The sequence below is a fragment of the Protopterus annectens genome, chromosome 13.part0, assembly GCF_019279795.1.
Source record: "Protopterus annectens isolate FY-2018-M chromosome 13.part0, PAN1.0, whole genome shotgun sequence".
Classification (NCBI taxonomy): Eukaryota; Metazoa; Chordata; order Ceratodontiformes; family Protopteridae; genus Protopterus; species Protopterus annectens.
Window position 1 is genome coordinate 293,774,497 of NC_056747.1, and position 25,441 is coordinate 293,799,937.

Consider the following 25,441-nt stretch of genomic DNA (forward strand, 5'->3'; position numbering starts at 1 on the left):
ACCCTACCTACAATAGTTTTTTTGTGGCTGGAATAACTAAAGGTGATAGCCTGAGACAACCTTTTGGAAATAGTCTGCTTTGATACACGTCCCTTCTTCTTGCCTTCATAGGAAATGAACTGAACAGAAGTTCTGAAAGATTTTGTTTTGTCACAACAGCACCCGAGTTCTCTGTGGATATCTAAGGGACGAAGTATCCTTTCTCTCTCATTTTTGGGATCTGGAAAGGGAGATGGACAGATTGGCTAAATGTAAACTTAGATAACACACAGACATAAAAGAAGGATTACGTCTCAAAGAAACCCTAGTTGTGTGGAAAATGAGATGAGATAAGGTTGACCCACCGTAAGAACTTACAGCTCAGATTGTTTTGATGTCTGCAAGAGGACAATCACTAAAGCTGTTTTCCATGTTAAGAGCCTCAATTCAGCCACATGAGCTGGTTTAACTAGGGTAGGTACTAGCTTCTCTGACACAAAATTAAGATCTCAAGGAGGAACCACTGGTTTTCTTGGATATCTCTTATGCAATACCCCTTTCAAAAATATTCTGACATGAGAATACCTTGAAAGAGGATAACCCCTGAGCAGACATGCTGAAATGACAGACAAATTAAACTTGACAGAGGAACAACACAGTCCATAGGAAAGTAACTCACACAAATATAGTAAAACCAGATAAGCACTAGCCCCGACTGGGTGCTGTTTACACTGACAGCACCAAATAGAACACCTTTTCCATTTGCTTATATATGACTTTCTAATAGCAAGCTTTCTTCCCTATTGCACTTCCTCAGTAAACAGGCACCTAATCAATATTAAGGCCCTATCATGCAGGCTGTCAGCTGAAGTTGTATGAGGTCAGAGATATATCAATCACCCCTGTTCTTGTGTGAGTAGATCCAGTCTGTGAGGAAGCTTGTGGTAATTGCCTCTGGCCGATTCCAAAAGAAGGAAAGAAGAACCACTGTTGCTTGGTCAGAAGGGAGTCACCACAATGACCTGGGGAATTCCTTCTGAATCTTCTGAAGTACCCTGGATATAAGTGGAATGGGTGGAAAGGCATACAGGAACATTTTTGTCCAGGGAAAAAAAAAGGCATCTGTCTTCCAGACCAACTTCCATGGAGTCCAAAAGCAGAATTGTTGCCATTTGATTGTTTAGAGAGAAGGCAAAAAAGGTCTACTTGAGGAACTCCCCACAGGTGGATCAAATCTTGTGAAGGTCTGCCTTTGTCCTGCTCAGATTGTTTGCCACCCAGTTTTGCTCTGACAGAATGCAGGATGCCTGTAGAGTGATGACTGTAAAGCTATATCCCATGTTAACATGGCAAATTTGTACAGGGGGTAAGATCTGGTTCCTCAATTGCTTGTTTACGTACCACATCACTTTGGTATTGTCAGCAACAACATGAATTGGTCCTGGGGACCAGAGGTGACTCAGAAATTGGAATGCCTTGATAAGGGCAAGTTATCTGTTTTACATTTATGTGTTTGTGTCTATCTTTGTTGTCCCAGATACCCTGCACTTTTAGTTCCCTTGACATTGTTCCCCAAGCAAAGTCTACGACGTCTGTGGTACTGACTGTTTTGCAGCATGAGAGGAGGAGGGGAGGAGGGGAGACCTGGATTCAGGGATATTTAATGTCTTCATCAAGTGATTTCTCTTCTTACAAATCCCAAAATTGGATGAGTGAGCAGAAAATACACTGAAAATCTGGAGAAGGAGGGCTGAAAAATCTGAGAAATTTCCTGTATCAGCTTACCTCTCTCATCACATTTTTGATAACTTATGCTGCAGAGGGTCTAAAAACTAAATATTTATTCAAAGGAGAATTTAAAATCCCATTTTTTTTTTACATTTTCTGGAAGGTTCTGAGAACTCAGCCAGGCAAACCTCAATGGCAACCGTCCTGGATGAAGTATCTACAGAGTCATATACGCACACTTTAAACAAAGAGTAGTGACCTATGAAACTGAAAAAACAAACGCACAAAGCAGTTTTTTCTGCAAAGGAGAGAACTGCAGATAAAATATTTCACATACTTTCACAATTAGTCAAAATAAACTTTAACATACGAGCCTGACAATTCAGAATTCTAAAAATTAAAGTTGCAGAAACATACACTTTTTCTCAAACTTATAAATTGTTTTTCCATCCTTATCAGAAGGGGAAGGATTAGAATTAATAAAATGCTTGGCAACTGCAGCTGTCTTAACTACAGCTACAGCTGCTGGGTCAGGTCAAGAATAAAAGTCTAAAAATTTGAAAGACTGAAGAATTTTGTAGATGTATATTTTCTTTCTTAGGTGCAGCAGGCTATCAGGGAAACCACAGGCTGTGAAAAATACTCTAATGCTGACAGCAATAGGGGGACGTGGGAGGATGTTCTTGGAATTCCAGTTGTAACAGCTCACGGTATTTTCTGAGGGACTAAGAAACATCAGTGCTCTTCCAATGAAAACACTGGCACAATCTGGAAATAGTTTCACAGAAAGAGAATCCCTGGCAGGGAAATTCAGATAACATGCTGTCTTCTATGTCTGAATCAGAAATCTAAAAAGAAAAATACTCTATTTGTCCTGTCACATTCCTCTCAAAACTCAATTACTTTAATCTCTTCAGGCAATGAGGAAAGTACAGTTGTGTACACTTACCATAAATGTAGATGTTCGAGCGTATTCACTGTTGCAGTCCTGACTTCTAGGGATTTCCTGCCATGAAAGCCTTTGGCTAGCCCAACTACCAAAGAAAAATCTCTCTCCTCCAAGAGCTGGTGAATGCCCTGGCTGGTGTCAGTACATCCTGGTATATAGGAAGCCAGCAGACATCATGATTTTAGTTTTTTCTTGCTCCCCAAAATGGGTCCTAAAGTAAAGGACCTAAACAGAAAACCTAAGCAAGGGAAGGGGCAAAAAAAGGGGTCCCCTTGGCTTGAGAAGATGTTTGTACCAGACTACCTTGTAGACTAAGGGGGAGACAGGGAGGTAGGGAGAGAGGAAAAGAAGACTGCAACAGTGAATACACTCGAACATCTACATTTAGAGCAAGTGTACACAAATGTATTATGTGCTTTGTGTTTCACTGTTGCAGTCCTGACTTGTGGGATGATTTCCAAAGCTGAAAGGGAGTGGAAGGTAAATTAGGGAGGAGAGGATGTCCTGCATAATGGCAGTGGCGAATTCTTCTCTGGGCCTGGAAAAGGCTGATAAGTGGTAATGTTTGGTAAAGGTATGCACAGATGATCAGGTAACAGCTTCCAGAATGTCCTTGGTAGGGGATCTTTTAGAAAGGCAGTAGAGGTAGCAGTAGCCCTAGTAGAGTGAGTCTGACAGCCTCAGGTGGCTTCTTACAATGATGGCTGTAACAAAATGAGATACAGTGAGAGATCCATTTGGAAATAGTCTGTTTGGAAACTGGTTTCCCTTCAGAACAGGTGGCAAAGGCCACAAAGCGTTGGTCTGATTTTCTCAAAGTTTTAGTTCTGTCAAGACAGTAACGGAGCTGCCTATGAACATCCAAGGAATGAAGGAATCTTTCCCCCTGGTTCTGAGGATTGGGAAAGAAGGTAGACAGTTGTATGGCTTGATTCAAGGATGTCTATGTCACCACCTTGGGCATAAAGGGTTAGTACTGAGGGAAAGACTGTCTGGATGGAAGATGAGGAAGGGTTCCAATGCCATGAGAGCCTGCAGTTCAGGGACTCCAAGCAGAGGTGATAGCTAGCAAAAGGGCAGTTTTCCAAGTTAGAACCTTTAAGCCAGCAGAAGCTGCTGGTTGGAAAGGAGTCAGGGTCAGTGTCTCCAGAACAAACTGAGGTTCCATGGAGAAGTAGGTAGTCGCCTGAGTGGCCGGATGTGAATCATTCCCCTAAGAAATTGCCTGAGAAGGGGCTGTGAAAAGACAACAGAAAGAGCAGGGATATTGGCCGAAATGGCAGAGGCATGAATTTTAATGGAAGAATAGGACAGGCCGTTGTCAACCAGATGAGCTAGGTAATCTAGGATGCTAGAGATGTTGGCTAAAAGGCAACTGTGGCCCTGCTGTTGACACCAGATGGAAAACCTTTTCCACATAGCTGAGTAAGATTTCCAAGTACTAGGCCTTCTGGTCTCTTTTAAGGATGCCTCGAACCTGCTTGCTTAGGGCCAGATAGGTCTCGGATGCTGTGGAATTACCTAATGAATAAGAGATTCTAAATGAGAGAAAATGAATACCTCTTGCTATATAGAAAAACACTGCATGTGAGTGAGGAATCTGTTGTCAGTTTAGGAAGAGGGTTGTAGATGCTGTTCATTCTTTAATGAAATGTATTTTCCTTCCAAATATTTACTTTTGATTTATGTTAACTACAAATTATGTTTTAATTTTTACAGTTTACGGCTACAAGCTGTAGTTCCTGTGATACAGGGTTTGCTTCCCTCAGCCCTCATTTGCTACTGTGTGACACTGAGCAAGTCACAACCACACATTGCTCCCAGTTCACTACTGAAAAAGGGACTGTGCATCCAGTGGGCTTACGAAGTTAACAAATGGGAATTATTTTTTTTCCAAAACAGATTCCTTGTCCTGCAGATTTAAAGCTGTCCAACCATGCTCCAAAACACAGTTATTTGTTCCTCTGCTATGCTATGCATCTCTTCTTGCCTTCTGATTACTGTCTAAACACCTACTCCATCTTCCATTTCATTTACCCTTCCACCACTCTTCCATCGTAAAGGTATGATCACTGAAATGTGACAATGTAGTGATCAGCTTAATACAGTCAAGTGCCTTTTTTTTTTATTCTAAGAGCTGAGGGGGTGGGGTACTAGTTCATGTACCAGCACAGGGATCTGGTTGAGCCAGTTATGCTTTGGTCAGCATATTTTTGTGATTAAGGTATTTGATTTTTTTTTTTTATGTGAGAAAGCTTTGTGGTCTCTCCATTTGTGACAAGTGTTTGGACAGCTGCACACTAAATGGGGCATTAAATTCAATTACTGGCCAGATGAGAGCCATATCTAGTATAATCACGAAATCCCTGGACCTTCATGCCACACTTTTTTTATATAAGCCATGTGGTGAAAAAGGACTTCCTTACAATAGTGGCTACACGGTAATCAAAAGGCAGTTTGTTGGCAACATAGATTCCCAGATCTCCAACTAGGGGATCACCTTTCAGGTGTGTGTTGTCAGTATGACAGTTATAAGGAAGTCATGCTTGCAGAAGGATACAATTATACATTTCTTGGCATTTAATTTTAGTCCATGGTTTTAACACAAGCTATTTACTTGTGGAAGGCCCTCTTGGGAGGATTTTTGTGTCCTCTGGGGAGTTTACAACAGCACCAAGTTTACAGTAATCTGCAAACGTGGTCAGCCATAAACCCTTAACATCCGCTTTGACATCTGAGAAGTAAATGCCAAAGAGGAGTGACCCAAAGACAGAACTTTGGGGTGTACACCAATAGTGATTTTTTTTTTTTTTGGAGGAGGTACAGTCACCAACCCTAACGTCTTGGATCCTATGTGTTTGCCACTCTGCTTTCCAATGAGTTCCCTAGGGTGAGAAATATGCCTGAATGGCTTTGAACTCTTGTCTTAGTCGCCAACATTCTCTAGACCATTATGCATTAACATGGCATGCCACTCAAGCACTCTGCTGTACTTCCTCATAATGGGTGTAATTCAACAGAACTTACAAACTACACACCCATCACTATCCTCCCTTCCCGTATCCAAAATTCTTGAAAAATGTGTTCACTCACAACATATCTAGTATAGCACAGCTAACAATCTCCTACCTCCCACACAACATGGTTTCCATCCAGGTCACGGTACCACTTCTGCCCAAGAAATAAAAGCAAACAAGTATATGCTTCTACTTATGCTTATCTAAATTATGTGGTACTCTCTCTCTCATACTCTGCTGCATAAACTCTCATCTCTGGGACTTAACTAATAACTCCATTACTTGCTCTGATAGATATCAACAACAGAAACCTTTCCCAGTAAATAAGTGCCAGTTAATAAATACACTAAAATGCAATTACTTCATAATACCTGCCTGTATCAGTTGTTGAGAAGAAATCTAAAATACTCCTACAATAGCATTAGCTGTTAAAATTTAATTACTCTGCTAGATAGTATACTATGAATTGCTCATATCTGGACGGACACACACACACACACACACACACACACACACACACACACAAAGCTGGACAAAAAAAAAGATTCTAAACTATACAACTATCAACAAATTTCATGCAGGCAATTCTTGAAAGATAGCACACTTGGTTAAAATAAATTAACACAATCCTCAAATAACCAAAGCTATCTTAGTTGAGGAAGAAAATATAGTTCAACCAAAAGTTTCTTCTTTCTCTGTTCTACAGTGCTTCTGCTCTGTGCATCCATTTCAGGAAGACCAATCATTGCATACCATACTTCATCTAGAAGGTCCCAAATGAGGACAAAGAACAGTTCCACATCCTTAGAAACAGAAATGAGGAAGTAAACAATGACTTCCAAAATCAGTCCACAGTCCTAAACAGCCAGATTCTGAAGAGTACTTTTTTTCCTTCACCTTTTACACTGGATCTCTGTGCATCACAGGAAATACATTTTCAGTGGTTTTCAGTGGTCTAAATACCTGATCTGCATTCCTGGGGACTAAGAACATAGTGTATGGGTTTTCCCAAGAAATGAACATATGTTGAAGCATGTCCATCTGAAGAGGGACCACACAGAATGACAGCTTCCCAAAAATAAACTTTTTTTTTAATGGAAAGGACTGTTTTAGGAGGCCTCTCATCCGTCTCCTGCTTCAGATGCAGAATCTCCCCAAATTTATGGTCATCAATGGAGAGGAAGGAAAAGGGGTACCCTCCTTCTCCACACATCCTCCCTACTGGGACAAGGTCTAGCTCCAGATTTTTTGAAACTCTGCCACACAGTTTCTGCTCCTATTGGGTTGGAGAAATTCAGCATCTAAAGAGAAAGAAATTCTCTAATGTGCTTACATACATTCAATGTGTGGACACTGAAGAGTATTCCAAAAGGAAGAAGCCCTAGGATTACCACCACTTCCCTGTCACAGTTAGAAAATCCCTCACCCTTGCATAACATATCCTTTGTGGTATCTCTTCAAGGCCCAGAAAAGATAAAGTCCCACTTAATTCCTCTCTTATTAGGCTCATCATTGTAAGTTATCAGCTGAAGGCATTGTATTCAAAGTACTTAAATCACCTCAAAAGACCTCAACATTTCCTCCAAAAAAAAAAGGGAATAAGGAAAAAATTTAGTATTAGTACCCTTAACTACTCTAGTAGAATAGAAATTCTATCCCACTACTCAGTCTCACACAGGCTCCTAAAGAGCGATCACTGTTTATCCCTCCCTGCTGTAGATCACACCACACTCTTTAAACTCTTTACACAAAATAAAACCAGTGGTATGGTACTCACTAACTCCAGAGACCTAAACCTTTACAATCACTTTAACAACATCAGCTGGAACAAAAGGTGCCAAATTCAATGTATTCTCTGTTAGTGGAAGATGAGCCCCTTACATATCAAACAGACTGCTTCCCAGGCGACCTTTAAAACCAATCTGGATGACTGGATGTGTTTTCACATACTTTCACCTGGGATATGTGTGGATAACATACATAACGTGGGAAACTATTAATCTGTCATCAGTGGAGAGTGATATGCCAGAACTTCTGAATGGTCTCCATGGTCATAAGCTTAGCAAAAACCTATGACAACATTGCTTTGAAAAAAATAAGTTACTAAACTTTTATGCTCTGTTCACTGGATTTAACAAAGATTTATAATTTGAACTTACTTCATTACTAGAGGCAACACAAACTCAAAAAAGATACCAGAGGTAATTCAGCAAAGTAACACTAAAACACTCATTTCAGGCAGAAATACGCATTTTGGCCTATATCTGAAAAACGTCTGCATTCTGTTATGAATGTTGTGTTCCATGTCTAAAATAAAAGCACAGCAAGTTATGAAAGTTGTTGTTGTGTCTTTCGGCTTGTCCCGGTTAGGGGTCACCACAGCGGAACTCCGGTCCGCTAATGTTTGGTAGTGGATTTTTACATGCCGAGTTAGCACCCCTGACGCACAGCCTTCAACGAAGGCACGCCCATTCACAAAGCCTCCACACAGAAGACGCTCTAGCTGAGAATCGAACGGGACAACGTCTTGCTGTGAGGCGACAACGCTACTGCTATGAAAGTTACAAGGATGAATTTACTAACTATAATATCAAACTCATAAAATACGCAGCCTTCAGTATTTTTCATCCAGGCTTTCAACATTTCCATGTTATGACTCTATGACTAAGGTAGTCTTTTTTTTTTTTTTTTTTTTTTTTTACTTCTGCCATACAATTAATTCTGCAAAGGAGCTAAGAAATCACATTTTAATAAACAATTCTGGAAACAAAATATCAAGAGTTCATGAGATAGAGCTGATGGAGGATAACCTGAAAAGATGGACTTAAAGCATTCAACATAACAAAAGTATGAACATTTACCAAATGGAACACACGCTCCTAACCTGAACAACTGTAAATACTTCTGAATCACATTTTTACAACACTTCTCATTCTATCACATGAGCTATGACAATGCAAATCTATAAATTCATACTGAAGGGTACTTTCAAAGTCGCTGTACAAAATAGCTTTTCAGGATGGGTGGAACATGGTACTGGCCATGAGGTACAGTCCCAAATCTTGCATGCTGAAAATCGTGCAAAAAACAAAGAAACGGCAAAATTCTGATTATTTGTTTTTTATGTAACTTTTTACAAATTAAAGTGCTTACTGTTATTTCATACTCTTCTTCCAAGGAATGAAAACATGCTTCCAGTCTGGGAAGAACAGATGGAAGACCCTGCAATTCTGGATATAGTACATAAGTCTAGAAAAGGGGAATCCACATAAGACAAACCAAAAGGGGTGAGACAGGTGATACTGTACCTTTTTTATTTCACTACATTACACACACACACACACACACACACACACACACACACACACACACACACACACACACACACACACACACACACACACTCTACAGTATTTTCTTTCCTATCTTAAGGACCACATACTAGGAAAATGGGCAATTCTAATGCCTCTAGTGTGACTATGGACACTAAAGGGCTGGACACTGCCAGTACCATGGTGAAAAACTCCAGAGCAATTGGTCATGGTACACTACACGGTGGCTGAAGAAGAAAGTGTTAGCCACTATGGAAGAATGAACCTGCTTTTTCTAAAGGACTTCACAACAGGCGAATGGGTCCCCCCATGTCACCAGTGGTATGACTTACTCTGGAGAATGGTACAAACCATGATTCACTGCTTCTTTAAGGACTGCTATTACCTATTCCTCTACAATTATATTGATGGCTCCAGCAGCAACCCTCTGACTCATATAAAGTAATATTTCTACTCTTACGGATCAGAAACATCATTGCCTTTTGTCTTCAGTCCAAGTCTGCATATCAGTTCTCATCATTAATTAGGGAGGCGGATTAAATCAGTCACAGCTGAGCCACAAGCTGAAGCCATTATTGCTGAAATGATGTTTTAAAGGAAAGCGGTGACAGCACTACCCACCTGCTGAAACAATGAGTCTTCTGCACATGTAAAAGTCAGAAAAATCAACACTGAAATCACACTGCAAAACTAAAGAACAAAACACCATAAGTACTACAGGGAAATGAATGGTACAGTAAAACTAAACACAAATACTGCCAATAGGTCAGTGAGAATTCGTATCCCTTTAATGTTTTCAGAAAGTGAAGGCCAACCATTAGTTACATCTTTAATCATGGTTAAGCCCCTTTCCACTTCAACCTACTGAATCTTTGTGCAGCCTTATGTTTAGTACTTGTATTCCATATATCTTATTACCTTGTTCCAGATGAAAGCCCCCAACAAGTTGTTATCTCCAAATGGGTTATCTGCATTGGTGTAGCCCATGTACTCCTCACCCCAACCCATTTTCTCACGCTTCTTTCTTTCCTTTGCTTCTTTTTTTGCCAGACGACGAGCCCTCTTCTCCTCCGGAGTCTCCATGGCCTTCATCATTTCTTTTTTCTTCACTGTCTCTTCAGCTAGCTTTAAAGACTCCTGCAAGCTCAGTTTCTGCCTGACGTCACTATCAGGGCTTCTGGAACGTGACCGAGATACAGATGAGACAGAGGAGACAGAAGATTTAGACCTAGACCTAGATTGCCTATCATTACTCCTCTTGTCAGGTAGTTTTTCAGCTTTTGGCAAACTTTGGGATCCCTTCGATTTCTCTTTATCTTCAGAACTGGAACTAGATGAGCAAGCATTTTCCCTTGATGAAGAACGCTTCTTCTTTTTGCTCTTGTGTGAGCTACCTCCATCTCTATTCTTTCTCCTCTTCTCTCTAGAATCCGATCTGAAAACAAAACAAAATAATTTTACTAACTCATACACATCAGTGTTCTACTATTTCTGTAGAGTGACACACACCCATACTTTCAAATGTGCCAAGAACCAAAAAAAAGTTGCAAAACTAAAAATATTTAACTAGCCCAGTCCACAAGGCACAAATGCCAATACTATTAGGAATACATACTTTCAAATGTGAATCAGTGTTCTGATGCTTCTGCTGCAGGAATACAAAGCCTCTTTAATCTAACTTCCAGTTATGGCATCTGAGAAGCAGTGTAATACAACCTCATACTCTCACTACCATTTAAGCACACAAACATAACAGTTTGTATAGATTACTTAAATAACATCTTTCAATGTTTTAATCACAGCACTGCAGTTAGGAAGAGACACAGAAGTGACTAACATTCAGAAAAATGGCAACAGTGCAGTTCATACCATGTCTAACTGTTACCAGTATCTTATATGTTCCCAGAGTCTGAAAATGCTTTGGCTTCCTTAAAAATCATGACTGGATGTAAGGCACCTGTAACAGTATAAGGCAGTGTCTGTAATGGTTCAAGTCTGCTAACCCTGAAGCAGACTCTTGGTACAGAACATGGCTTTCCACCTGCCAGGCTAATGAAGAGCACTGAACCCTGGTCATCAGACTGCTTATTACAGTGAGGGAAAAATCAGCTCTATAAACAAAACGTTATGGATATATAATGTAATGATAGCCCTAACCTTCTGATTCCATAATAAAACACAAGCTCCCACCCACCAACAGTGAAAACCTACAGTAGCAAATCTTGGAAGGAGAGAGTTTAAGTAGAACAAAGAGGAGTTGCTGAAAAAAAAAGAGAAACAGGTCTTCCTGGGCTAGGAAAAAATACATCAGACTCCCTGTGGTCCTGTTAAGTCTGGCTTTATAGATGAACTTCATCATCACTATAAAATAACTGTTTTGCTAAGGATGGGCAAGAGCATCCTCTCCAAGTACATTAAAGGAAAACTCCACCTTATAACTATAAAAATTCTATTTTTTTCACTCTGTCTTGGTTTTCTGAGCTATTTTAACACACTCTGACTGTTTCCGATACAATTTTAAAATGTTTTCTGCAAAATGCCTGCAAATGGGGCTTGACATATCAACATTATCTCGTTTTTTCTTGAATCCTTTCTCTTCTCCATAATCTGTTTCAAGTCTGCTTTATATGAGTCATGCTAGACATATTACTCCAATGCCACTGACATATAATGGGATTTGTGTCAGTCACTGTCATCTTGTATACATTCTGTAACAGGACAACTACTTTTATTTCTTGAATGGTCTTCATCTATGTGCAACTCGGAGCGTACTAAGGAGCTATATAGCTGCAACCAAAAACATAGCTAAAATGTAGGCCTTTCTTCAATGTATCTTTTTATAGTCTAAGATGAATTGATACAGTCCCCTCTCCCCACACTTTGATAAATGTTTTGCTACTTCACAAGAATTACAAGAAAAATATTTTCTGACTTTTCTCTAAATGTCACAGGAATCTTTGATACTACACTTAAGTAATCTTAAATATAAAGTAGTATAAACAGCAAACATGTTAAGTTTAAAGCTTAGCATTTCAATACTGTAATGCTGCTTATATACATTTGTCAAAAGAGGTGCCAACTGATTTCGAAGCACTGACTGATCTAATTACTTTGTTTTGCTAGGAAAGGCATGGCTATACTGGAAGTAGTTGCGAATCAGTCTTAAGTTCTCTGCCACTCTGCAATACGTGTCTTTTATAAGAACTGTTGAGCTCCTGACATCAACAGGACTAATCACCTGTATAAGATTGTCAGCAGTACGCGACAACAAATTTCTGTGAGTCTATGCTGTCGCACAAATTTAGAAAAAATTCCTCTTCTAATTATGTTAGAAGTTTTTTAAAAAAAAATGGTAGTCTTTCCCTTCCTTTGATTCCAAGGCAAGCAGGTTTCTGGTAACAACATAATACTGGAACCATATTGTAAGGAGAAAAGCAATCCAAGAGTCGAGTTAAACTGTAGGAGAAGGTGAAGTTTAGCTTTAAGGAGAAGAATCTTGACCATCTGGAGTGGGTCAGGAAATTAACCTTTACTTAGTTGCTATTGATCAAAGCAAATTCCACATTGAAACAAGAAACAATAAATAAGACAAATACAAACAGTAAAACACAAAATACTTTAAAAATTGACAATGTAAAAAGACGATGCAAACTGGACTGCCCCTAGCCACTAAAGGACAGGAGGACTATCCAGAGGGCATCAGAAAATAATGACTTAACTGATCAGCCAGAAAGCTGGCCTCCCCATAATGTGAGTCAATAATGCAAATTGACAGCAATGGATGACCTACTGCTACACACTTGCAGAACAAGGGGCAAGACTGCCCCCCCCCCCAAAAAAAAAAATTAATTGAGGTTTGAGACTGCAACTGTATTGTTTGATTGTCTGACTGGACAGATACCCACTAGAAGATCTAGAAATCTTGTAGGGATAAGAGAACATGTCTCATTTCCAGAACACTGGCATGTAAGTGAAACTTCTGATTTGTCCAAGTCGATTGAGCCATCTGCTCAATGAACTGCCCTATCATCCCAACCCAAAACAGATGCATCCGATGTAACTGCTGTCTTCTGAGCACGCCAGATGAAATCACTACCTGACAGCTAAAAGGCTCGTGCAATCAAGTTAGGTAAGAGTGACAAGTCTTGAGCAGACATACATGCGTCAACATTTTAAGATCACTGGACTCAAAAAGTCCACTGCAAGACCCTCAAATGAAGCATGGCCCAAGGAACCATAAGGATCAATTGTTGCCATCATTAATAAGGCCATTAGGCAAATTTCTGATTTTAAAATTTGGACAAAAGAAGTACACAGACTACCAGATGCAGAAGTCTGTCAGAAGACAAAAATGTAAAACTGAAAGGGGAGACAATGAGACTTTATGAAGATCACTGTCATCATCAGGAAGTGGAGAAAAGGATGAAAAGAAACTCCCTCCAAGAGAAAAGACTACTCCTGCTCTGGTTAATAGTCCATCATTTTGGATCACTGCAGTCTCAAGAGAGCTGCACTTACAGACATGTAAGTAGTGCAGAGATAAAAGCAAAGGTCCTGAACTGGTAAGGACTGGTCCCTTTTAAATTTAGTGGAGTCTTTGGCAATACTTACATGGAGATAAGTATATTGTGTGTCCAAAGAATGCATCCAATCACCACTGGCTAGAAATGAGAGGATGAAATGCACCAAGACCTTTCAAAAGGTCTCTTTGGGCATCATTCATATTTCTGCTAATTTAGTCCAACATTGGCCCAAGGATCATTGCCTTTTTTATAGAATAAAAATATGAAATAATATCCTAGTCTTTTTTGTCCAAATGAATCGTATGGTGTGCACTTCTCATAAGACCCTTGGACATCTCCTTCCTTGCCAAGTTCTTCTCACAAAGTAGGGCATTCAGCAAAGGTAGACAGAGAAGCTGAGGTACAAAAAGGAGAGGGATGAAAAATCCTTCCGTGCCTAAAAAAATGACCAAGACTCTTTATGCAACTGCCTCAGTGGGAGACATTAGGGCAAGGAGTCGGGACTGTTACAACCAACCAGCCAGGGGAATGACCGCAACCTCATGGTGGTCAATGGGCACCCCACCCCCTAGACCCATGAACCTGCTGAATATAGTCTGTTCCAACCAGGAATTGCCAACTCCCTCATGCTGCTGGTGCTGTGACATGCACCAAAACTACATCTGAAATTAGCACCTCTGTATCCCTGTGAAAGAATGTTGTGTAGAATGGAACTTCACTCCCACAGTAGACAATACCTGTCCTGTTTCCTTCATGCCCTTCAAATGATCATCCACTTCCAGTCTGGACTGAAGTTGGTCTCTAAACAGAGTGTGTGTAAGAAAGTTGCCATGGTGTACTTGACGAACTGTATAAGTTTCAGCCAGAAGTGCTGAGAGACAGCAATGTTAGATCCTGACCTTGGCTAAGGACCTTTCTGTAGAACTATAAACTACATGGACCATGAGGCTTCTTAGACTTGAGGAAGTGAAAGCCTGTACCTTGATCTTATTCTTAAAGGAACCATTAAGGTAGGCCTTCCATTGCATGCTCTAGTTTGTCTACCACATTTTACAGGAAAATACAGCATCTGCAAAGTAATTCAGAGTCCTCAGCATGCAAACTGAGAATGTAAATGCATGGTTCCAAAATCCATCCATAATCTTGGTTTCCACATCTGATGGGTGAACATCTGGTCTCTGAAGACTGGAAGACATACAGAGGGTGATCACCAAAGTAATCACTATCTGCACTGGTCATCTGTTCACTGGGGAAAAGATTTTTCTAGCCTTGATGGAGTTATCAGCTTTCTTGGAAAATGGGACCATCTGATTCAGCCTCTCAAACTGTTTTAGTACAGCTTCAAATAACTGTAATGGAGGAAACAGCCCTGTAACATGCATGATCTGACAGACTTATATATGTTTGTATTGAGTTTTAGAAGAAAAGTATATATATATATATATATATATATGTGTGTGTGTGTGTGTGTGTGTGTGTGTGTGTGTGTGTACTTAGCATAGGATGCCATGTCAATTGAGCAACACCTCTGTAACACTGACTATGAAGATGTAATAGCCGTGGTGGACAAGTTCCTAGTCATTTCTTTCTTCAATCCAAAGGGAGAGAAAGTATTACACCTTTTATCTTAAAACATGTTCACATCTTGTGAAACTTTACAGTATTAATTTCTGTGGTTGTACAAATTTAGTATAGTATCACGGACAGCAAATACATGTCTATGAGACTAAAAGAAGACACAACACAATTAAAACAGTGATTGCCGCCTCACAGCAAGAGGTTCTCCAGTTCGATCCTCGGCTGGGGTGCCTTCTGTGCGGAGTCTGCATGTCCTCCCTGTGGTCGCGTGGGTTTCCTCCGGGTGCTCCGGTTTCCTCCCACATCCCAAAGACATGCTGCAGGTGGATTGGACATTCTAAATTGGCCCTAGGTGTGCGTGTGAGTGTGCCTTCTGTGGAAGGTTGGGCGCTGGGCTGGCAACTCGACACCGTAAAACTCCACTGCCATTCAATGTGCGGACAAGGTGATCCGCTGTGGCGACCCCTAACCGGGAAAAGCCGAAAGAAGAAGAAGAAGGCATATAAAAAAATAATACACTAAACTGCCCTTGGCCAACATTTTCCAGGTTATCTGAAATCTGAACATAATAATACTAAGGCAAGTGTAATGTATAGTTACTGAAATCTGAATTGTTTTGAACAAGATGTAAAACATATTCTGAGATACAAGGAAACCTGTTTATTGTGCAGTATAATATTTTGTCTCCCTTTTGTTTCAACAATGACTTGAACTGGAATTCTTATATTAAATAATCTTGTATTTGCAGTGGCTTTTAATATACTATGTTTCTTACTTAATGGACTTCTTTAAATCGGAGACTTTTGTGTGTTTGTTTGAATAACTTTGTTTAGTGTTTAGTGACTGGGGGTGGAGTTTTTAATTACCTATATACATAGTGTTCTGTTTTATGTCATGTCCATTTAAGGCAGCATAAAAGTGAGGCACTGCAAGGGTTTAAATTAAAGCAGTTCTTCGTATTTAATAATATACTTTTTAGTCGTGGTATTATTACACTCTTGTGCTTATTTGCAGTTCAGTGAAGCAGTGGTGTGGATGTGTGAATGCAAAAGTCCAGAGGCCGTCCTTCCCATGTGATTCAAGCCTTTAGGCAACCAACAAAAGGGAGAATCAGTGTGACAAAAGCCCTGGATTACAGCAGATTTCAGGTCCTTTGGCCAAAAGAAATTATGTTACGCAGGATAAAACTGAAGGATCATTCCTCCAGAGGGCTCCATGGGATATAAGAAGCAATACAAACAGGCAGCCTCAAGATTTGGGTGTGTAAGAGATTCTTGCAGCAGACCACATCAGGAGAAAGAGCTACCATCTGTGCAGAAAGACCAGCAGGGGAGAGGGTGACCTGATGGACATCTTGAAAGTTGTTGATCAGTAGCCAGCCTGAAAAAGCTTCAACCCAGGTAAGAGGAGTCTGCAGGAGTCACCTCCCTCTCTTAAATCCAGAGATGTTTACCAAAGAATATGTTCATACTCTCAAAAGTCTGGACAAAGAAGGATCTGCAGCACAGCCCTTGAAAAAAAGGAACTTCTACAAGTTCACCATAAAGTGTACAGTCTATTTAGATAAGAGGCCCAAGATCACTCTTGAGCTAACATAACTGGACAGCCTCCTGAAGGTATGCTAAGATGGGTACCTTTGCAGGTTCTGCCTAGAATGTTTCCCCATTTCAGAAGGCAGGGGTTCCAATCTCTGGTATTCACAAGGGATTGAGCTGCCTGTCTAGGGTCCCTGTCCTACCTGTCAATCTATATGGATAACTAGTTTTAGAAGTTGAGGGCCTTTACAGTAAGGCTTGGGTGGTCTACATACACATGGATGGCTTCTACAACAATGGAGTATCGATGAGCTGGGGTTTAACTTACATCAAGACCAAACAGCCCAACCCAGAATGTAGCGCCCTTGCAGGACATGTGGGGAGGGGTACGCCATGCTGACAGTTACCCATGCATCCCTGCTGAACACCCATGTAAGAGGCACATTTTTGTCTAACTCCATATGTTTTGCAAGTCCTACTCTCAGTCTCACTAACTACAGGTATTCAGGTGCTGATGCAGTTTGAATGAATCATGCTTTGAAGTCTTTGGCACCCACAGTCAAACAGCCTGTGTATGCTGACACATTTAAGCTCAACGCTTACTAAATCGAGCCCAATGCTTGAACAGGCAACAAAAAACAGTTTTGTTTGGTTTTTTTTGCCAGAAGCTGTAATGTGTGGGATTGCTGCACGGTGAAGATTGAGATATCGGTCCTTTCTCCAATGTGGTGTAATCTTGGAGTTGGAATATATAAGTAGCAGGGGGTGCAGGTGGGCTTGCCTTCCTGCAAAAACCTGTTTCTTTTTTTCAAGATTGCACAACTGAGTATTTGTGTTCAATCTTGTAAGCTTAAGATTTTGGAATTTCAATGTTTTTATACAGAACCCACTAGGGGACATCTGAGTGGTGGTATACATAAGTGAAATTACAAGACTGTAACTCTAGTAGTGTGATACTATGTCAGACTGAGAAATTCACTGTTACTTTGGTCCTATGAGCAGTACATTACAGTCAGTATGCTGACACGACATATTTCAAAGATTATATAATGACTGTCAAAATGAGTGATGCTTATTGCATGTACTACTACGTTGGAAAACTCTGCTACACAATATTGCATACTTAAAGTTTCACTTAGCTACATGGAATTGTTAACAAGTACCAGATTATATGGCAGATACATGTGTGTACCAATCTAAGACACAGGTTGACCACTAACAAGTTCATAGATGTGGACGGCGCAGTGGTGCAGCGGTAGCGTTGTCACCTCACAGCAAAAGGTTCTCCGGTTCGATTCTCAGCTGGGGTGCCTTCTGTGCACAGTCTGTATGTCCTGCGTTCGTGTGGGTTTCCTCCCACATTACAAAGACATGCATCTGGAGCATTTCTTCCCGGGCCTCTGCTAAAAATTGGCTTTGTTCCAAGTCAGACTTTCCCAGTTAACAAATGTTAAATAAATAAATAAAATAAAATAAATATGCACATTAAGTTGGTACAGCTTACTGTCCTTCAGATGGAGAACCAGAAGGAAGACCTGAAGAGAAGCATAAAATGAGAGAGGAGACTGTGATAACTGTATGGGAGGAGGTTTCTTACAATATATGGCTTTTACACCACTATCTGCAGCTGCATAAACATGTTGCAGATTACAATAACACTGTTGCACCACTGAAAGCAGCAGTGAAAGGTCGGAAAGGCAACTGCACAATGCCATGAGGCAACTACATCACCAGATGTTACACGGTTTTAGTGACCTATATGAAGACTACAATGCCCTAGTGGAAGTCATGTCAGCCCACCACATAGCATCTGCCCAACATTTGTTTACCAAAGGCTTTTGACATGTGGGGAGGGGTACGCCATGCTGACAGTTACCCATGCATCCCTGCTGAACACCCATGTAAGAGGCACATTTTTGTCTAACTCCATATGTTTTGCAAGTCCTACTCTCAGTCTCACTAACTACAGGTATTCAGGTGCTGATGCAGTTTGAATGAATCATGCTTTGAAGCCTTTGGCACCCACAGTCAAACAGCCTGTGTATGCTGACACATTTAAGCTCAACGCTTACTAAATCGAGCCCAATGCTTGAACAGGCAACAAAAAACAGTTTTGTTTGTTTTTTTTTGCCAGAAGCTGTACTGTGTGGGATTGCTGCACGGTGAAGATTGAGATATCGGTCCTTTCTCCAATGTGGTGTAATCTTGGAGTTGGAATATATAAGTAGCAGGGGGTGCAGGTGGGCTTGCCTTCCTGCAAAAACCTGTGTTTCTTTTTTTCAAGATTGCACAACTGAGTATTTGTGTTCAATCTTGTAAGCTTAAGATTTTGGAATTTCAATGTTTTTATACAGAACCCACTAGGGGACATCTGAGTGGTGGTATACATAAGTGAAATTACAAGACTGTAACTCTAGTAGTGTGATACTATGTCAGACTGAGAAATTCACTGTTACTTTGGTCCTATGAGCAGTACATTACAGTCAAAGTATGCTGACACGACATATTTCAAAGATTATATAATAACTGTCAAAATGAGTGATGCTTATTGCATGTACTACTACATTGGAAAACTCTGCTACACAATATTGCATACTTAAAATTTCACTTAGCTACATGGAATTGTTAACAAGTACCAGATTATATGGCAGATACATGTGTGTACCAATCTAAGACACAGGTTGACCACTAACAAGTTCATAGATGTGGACGGCGCAGTGGTGCAGCGGTAGCGTTGTCACCTCACAGCAAAAGGTTCTCCGGTTCGATTCTCAGCTGGGGTGCCTTCTGTGCACAGTCTGTATGTCCTGCGTTCGTGTGGGTTTCCTCCCACATTACAAAGACATGCATCTGGAGCATTTCTTCCCGGGCCTCCGCTAAAAATTGGCTTTGTTCCAAGTCAGACTTTCCCAGTTAACAAATGTTAAATAAATAAATAAAATAAAATAAATATGCACATTAAGTTGGTACAGCTTACTGTCCTTCAGATGGAGAACCAGAAGGAAGACCTGAAGAGAAGCATAAAATGAGAGAGGAGACTGTGATAACTGTATGGGAGGAGGTTTCTTACAATATATGGCTTTTACACCACTATCTGCAGCTGCATAAACATGTTGCAGATTACAATAACACTGTTGCACCACTGAAAGCAGCAGTGAAAGGTCGGAAAGGCAACTGCACAATGCCATGAGGCAACTACATCACCAGATGTTACACGGTTTTAGTGACCTATATGAAGACTACAATGCCCTAGTGGAAGTCATGTCAGCCCACCACATAGCATCTGCCCAACATTTGTTTACCAAAGGCTTCTGACCTTCTTCAAAGCTCATAGGAAACATGCAAGCGACCACAGCATGACTCTGATGAATTAGACCACATGTACCTCTCTCGCTGGAACACCAAGGGGGCTCAAATATCCTCCCACTGCCATTGCTAGAAACTGATGGGCAGGTTACTAGTTTTATGACTATGTAATGTGCGATTGTTTGTTTGAAAAGATTTTGACAGAAATTTTTCTAAGCTGCAAGTTAGGAGATGGGGTAATACAAGACATTCATGTATATGTAGCTGCTGTTTCTAGGAATGTGCTAGGTACAACTTGCATGGAATAAATTTTGAGTAATAAGAGAGAAATGTACAAGTAGTAGTAAAATCAGCTGAAAAAATGACAATTCCATCTGCTAGGCAACATTCAGAGCACATGAAAAGGCTTGAGACGCTCCTTTACAGAAAGGAACGGACTACACCTTCATGTGTTACAGATGCGTCATGACTCACTGCATGCAGTTTAGTCAGATCATGAATATGTCACTGTTAATTTATAGTTTCCAATGCTTTGCTTTCCTAGTTGTAAATACACAGTGAATTAAATCTTGCCTCATATAACAGCCAGTAAGTTATTTTATTATAGTTAGGTTAATACAAATCTTCATGTCATTTCACCTAAAACTATCAAAAACTCATTCTTATTTATTAGGCACAACCATAGGGAAGCCAAAGAGAGCAACACTGCAGTACGCATGCTCCTGGCACAATAAGAGGACAGAAATTTTAAAATATGCATATAGCTGTGTACTGTTTCACATGTCACATTTCATCTTGAAAAGAGCTCCCACATAACATTTTTCATAAATGTAAAAGTTCTATGAATAATATTTTTTGGACAAACCCTGCTCTCCCCAAGTCCACCAAGTTTCCAGAGCACTATGTCCGGACAATTCCCATCAGTTTCCCCTGCCAGTCTGGTCAACATGGGCATACTGAGACAGTGTAGCAAGTGCCTTGTGTTCACACACAGTCCCCTTCTCCTAGCACATAACTATTCTACTTGCTAGAGATGCATCTACATCAGTAAGCTGGAATCTATGCTCTCTCACACCACATTCAGTATTCCTGACAAAGAGGAGATTGCCAGCACAAATACCACACCACCCACATTACAGAAGTCACACACCCACCTACGCAGGGGTTCCCAACAAAAACTTAACTAAACAACAGATACCCCCAAAACACACTCACAAATATTCCATACACAATGCCAGTCACATCCCACACGGTAGTTAACACACTAGTGTCTCACAAACACAGCCCATTAGGCATAACAATAAACCAACGCAGCCCATAAGGCATAACAATAAACCAAACATACTAGTCATTGGTGACTCAATAGTGAGACACACTTGATGTCCCCCTCACTAGGCTCAACAAGGAGGTGGTCACAGTTAGCTGTTTGTCAGGTGCTAGAATCCACCACATCACGCTTGCACTTAAGTCTCTCCATAACAGGTACAAGTACGACTCTGTCATTGTCCATGTTGGTGTGTGAGACGTACCTCCCTGGACTATATGAAGAGAGACATGATTGAGCTCTCAGACTATGTGCTCCAGGCTGGTGTGACCCTGGCCCTGAGCAGCATCCTGCCTTCACCAAGAATGATGCCAGAATACCAACAAAAAAAAAAAAAAAAAGATCGACTTCAACAATTGGCTTAGTTTTTGGTGTCTTTCCAAGGGGATACAGTATCTGTCTGCCTGGGATGACATGGTTGACAAGCCTCGATGCTTTGCCAGAGATGGTCTCCACCTGTCACCCCCGGGGCTCCGGATCTTGGCCAAGGCTCTTGCCTCCCCCATTGTGTCTTTTTTAGGCTATATCCCAAAAACAAATCTTACAACATGAAAGATCTGTCAAAAAGCAAATTGAGGGTTATGCTGCTCAATGCTAGGAGCCTTAATCTGAAAATGCACTCACTGGAGGCTCTCCTCACACTGGACGATGCTGATGTCTGTGCAGTCACGGAAACTTGGTTCAGGGCTGTGGAGAGCACCCCCGCCTTACCAGGCTATACCTCATTGCACACTTTCAGACTCTAAAATGAGATCGGAAAGACTGAGGGTGGTGGAGTCTCCTGAAGAAGTCTAGAAGGACGAAAGTGATCTTTGTTAACCATAGGTTATGAAAATAAAATATGCTTTTTACAACTGATTTTTTACATGAAAATTGTATATGTATATATTTATATATATTTTTTGATTGCCAAATGGATTAAGGTTGATATATTTCCAGCCATGTAGTATATTGTCTTGGATAAAATCACAGACTTAATATTCTACTTGATAATCTGGTTAAATAAGAAGTACCACATCATTATAAATTTTACTGAAAGTACATAAGGGTTATATTACTATGACCACTACTAAGTAGAGCAGGACCAGCTCGAATGTCACACTGAAGGGGAAGGGATGTGAATTTAACATGTGTACCAATAACACTTTGTTTTACAGCACAATAAACCACTTCCTTGCCTGATAAAATGTATATATATAATTAGAACGCTTGTGAGGAAACTATTACTCTGTTATTTTTATTTTACTTGGATCGTTTGTCTGTGTACTTAATAAAGGATTTTCAACTGAAACAGACTGCCTGCTTTGCTTGGATTACTTTCGAATACTTAGCTGCGGTGGTGGTGCAAGACACTGTCCTGTTCGATTCTCAGCTAAAGCGTCTTCTGTGTGGAGACATGTGTGAATGGGCGTACCTTCGTTGAAGGTTGTGCATCAGGGCTGGCAACTCGGTACGTAAAAATCTACTGCCAATCATTAGCGGACCGGAGTTCCGCTGTGGCGACCCCTAAGCGGGAAAAGCCAAAAGATACAACAACAACTTAGTAATTCTGCACAACATTTCCAATTATAAGTTTTTTTGACTTAAGACGAGTTTAAGTTCACTACTTCTATTACTATTGTCTGATCTGATTAATATACAGTGATTAACTAGAGATATATGGACTGAAAATCTTCCACAAAGAGAAAAGTTTCTTACACTGTTTTGTTTATCTTCATTAAAGATAGGCAGACCTCCAGACTGGTTTACCAGCATGATGCACTGGAATTACTCCAGGTGCAACTTGACAGTTGGCAAGACACCAATCCAAGTTAAAGCCATCTATAGACCCCCATCCATGTCTCAAGACACCTAGTCTTCCTACCTGGACCTACTTGACTCCATCAAGGTACCCCCTAACACCCTGACCACTGGTGACGTCAACTACTCCACCATAGACTGGATGAACTATTCCTGCACCAATACATTCACCCAAAGATTCCTTGACTTCATCAACTGTAATGCACTAGACCAGCTGGTCTCATCCCCCACAAGGGAAGATAACATAATGGACTTGGTTCTTACCAACATGGGTGACCGTTGCACCAATCCCATATTGTATATTTGTTCTTCCCTGGTGAAATGAGATCATCAGTCTGTCTCATTCGAAGTTATTATCCCACCCAACCCCTCCCCAGCATAACCAGGCTAAAAAACTACTCAAAAGCAGATACACCCTCCTAAGGAAGGGTATCAGCAGATTAACATCAATGCCCCCCCCCCCCTCAGAGGATGCAGACAACTATACTGAACAGTACACCAGTGCAGTATACAAGCACCCATACAACTGCATGGACTCAACCATACCCAAAAGAACTAAAACCTGCTCCTCAAGGAAAAATAAATCTGTCTGGTGGACATCCCCCAACAAGCTTTACAACAAAAGGAAGAAACTGTCATCCAAGGGTAAAGAGGAACAAATCCCAAATATGAAAATCTCCCTCCTCCACCTCAACAAGCTAATTAGATCACTAGCGAAAAACTCCACAAAGCCAATTATGAGTTGAAACTAGCCTCTGAAACAAAGGGAAACCAAAAGTCCTTCTTCAGTTATGTTAGGAACCTCCATGACAAAGCACAAGTTTGTTCTGAATTAGTACTTAATGGTACCACTCACAATGACCCTGCCAACTTAGCCAACCTGCTAGCTGATAGGTTCAGCGTAAACCTCAGCTCCTTATCGCCCCCCCAAAGGCACAGCAGACATCCCCGATACTTGTCCTACACCTCACATCTCCGTAGATTAAGTATTAAAGGCCCTATCCAAGGGAAAGAACACAGCTTCCATGGGACCTGAAAATATCACAGGCTGTATTCTGCACCACCTCCAATAAGAACTACCTTCGCCACTGAGCACTCTATTCAACCATAGCCTAATTACAGGCTTCATTCCAGCAGAGTGGACAACAGCCATTGTAATCCACTTGCACAAAGGTAGTGTCACTACTGACCTGGGAAATTATCACCCCCATTAGCTTGACAAGTCTGATCTGTAAAGCCATGGAGCGTATTATTATGGATCTCATAAACAAGGACATATGCAATCCCCAAACACTCAACCCCACCCAATTCAGATTCGTCAGGGGCAGAGGTTGCCTACTGAACCTAGTAGACTACTTTGAGACTGCCACCAAGGCCCTGGATGAGGGAAAGTCAGTACATACAGCTTACCTTGACCTGGCCAAGGCCTTTGACACAATCCCCCACTCTGGCATCACCGAAAAGCTAACACAACTCTGTGTTAATCCCTATTTTGTCAGATGGGTGGCCAAATGGCTCACAGACAGGACCCAGAAGGTCAAAATAGGCACCACCACCTCCAAAAGCATACCTGTCACTAGTGGTGTTCCCCAGGGATCTGTCCTGGGACCCCTACTGTTTGGCATCTACTTTTCAGAGGTCCAGGCAAAGACAAAGGGCCTGTGGCTGACCAAGTTAGTGGATGACTGCAAGTTGGGTGCTGTCACTGACTCCTCAAATGACGTTAACATACTGCAAGAGGGTCTCACAGCTACAAATAAGTGGTGCCAAAGTCATGGCCTTAAGTTAAACGCACAAAAATGTATCATCATACCACTAGGCAAGAACACGGCCCCTAATGATTACCACATCAACTGCAACCCTCTAAACACATAACCCGTGGTGAGAGACTTGGGTACTCAGGTTGACAATAATCTCACATTCGACCATCATGTGGCGGCAGTGGTCAGAAAAGCCTTTTACTTGGTTCATCTCATAAGAAAAGGGACTGCATCCAGAAAAAAGGAGGTTATTACCTCTCTGTACTCTTCCCTCATTAGACCAATAATTGAGTACAACGCCCCGTTTGGTATGTACTTTTCCAAACACCTCCACCAACTGGATAGGCCACAGAAATACCTCACAAAGAGAATCCATGGCCTCCAACGCCTGTCCTATGCAGACAGGCTCAAATCACCATCACTTTACTCGGTATCATACAGACTGCTCAGATGTGATCTGTGTCTCGCCTACAAGGCAATATCAGACCCTGCCCTACTAGAGATGCTCCATATCCGTAAGTCTAACTCTTCATGCGTTACCCCCTCGATAGGCCTAAATCTAATATGCAACATCAACAAAACCTTCTGGAGAGAGAGGTTTGTCTTCAAG

At 41.0% G+C, this 25,441-nt stretch overlaps 1 protein-coding gene across 1 annotated transcript in view; it reads right to left on the reverse strand.

The window, feature by feature from the left end:
• Positions 1-25,441, reverse strand: part of CACTIN (cactin, spliceosome C complex subunit) — a 710,497-nt gene that overhangs the window by 643,238 nt on the left and 41,818 nt on the right. Inside the window, exon 2 of the mRNA XM_044053865.1 lies at positions 9,924-10,440. Coding sequence (XP_043909800.1) covers positions 9,924-10,440 — 517 coding nt within the window. The remainder of the gene's footprint in view (positions 1-9,923; positions 10,441-25,441) is intronic.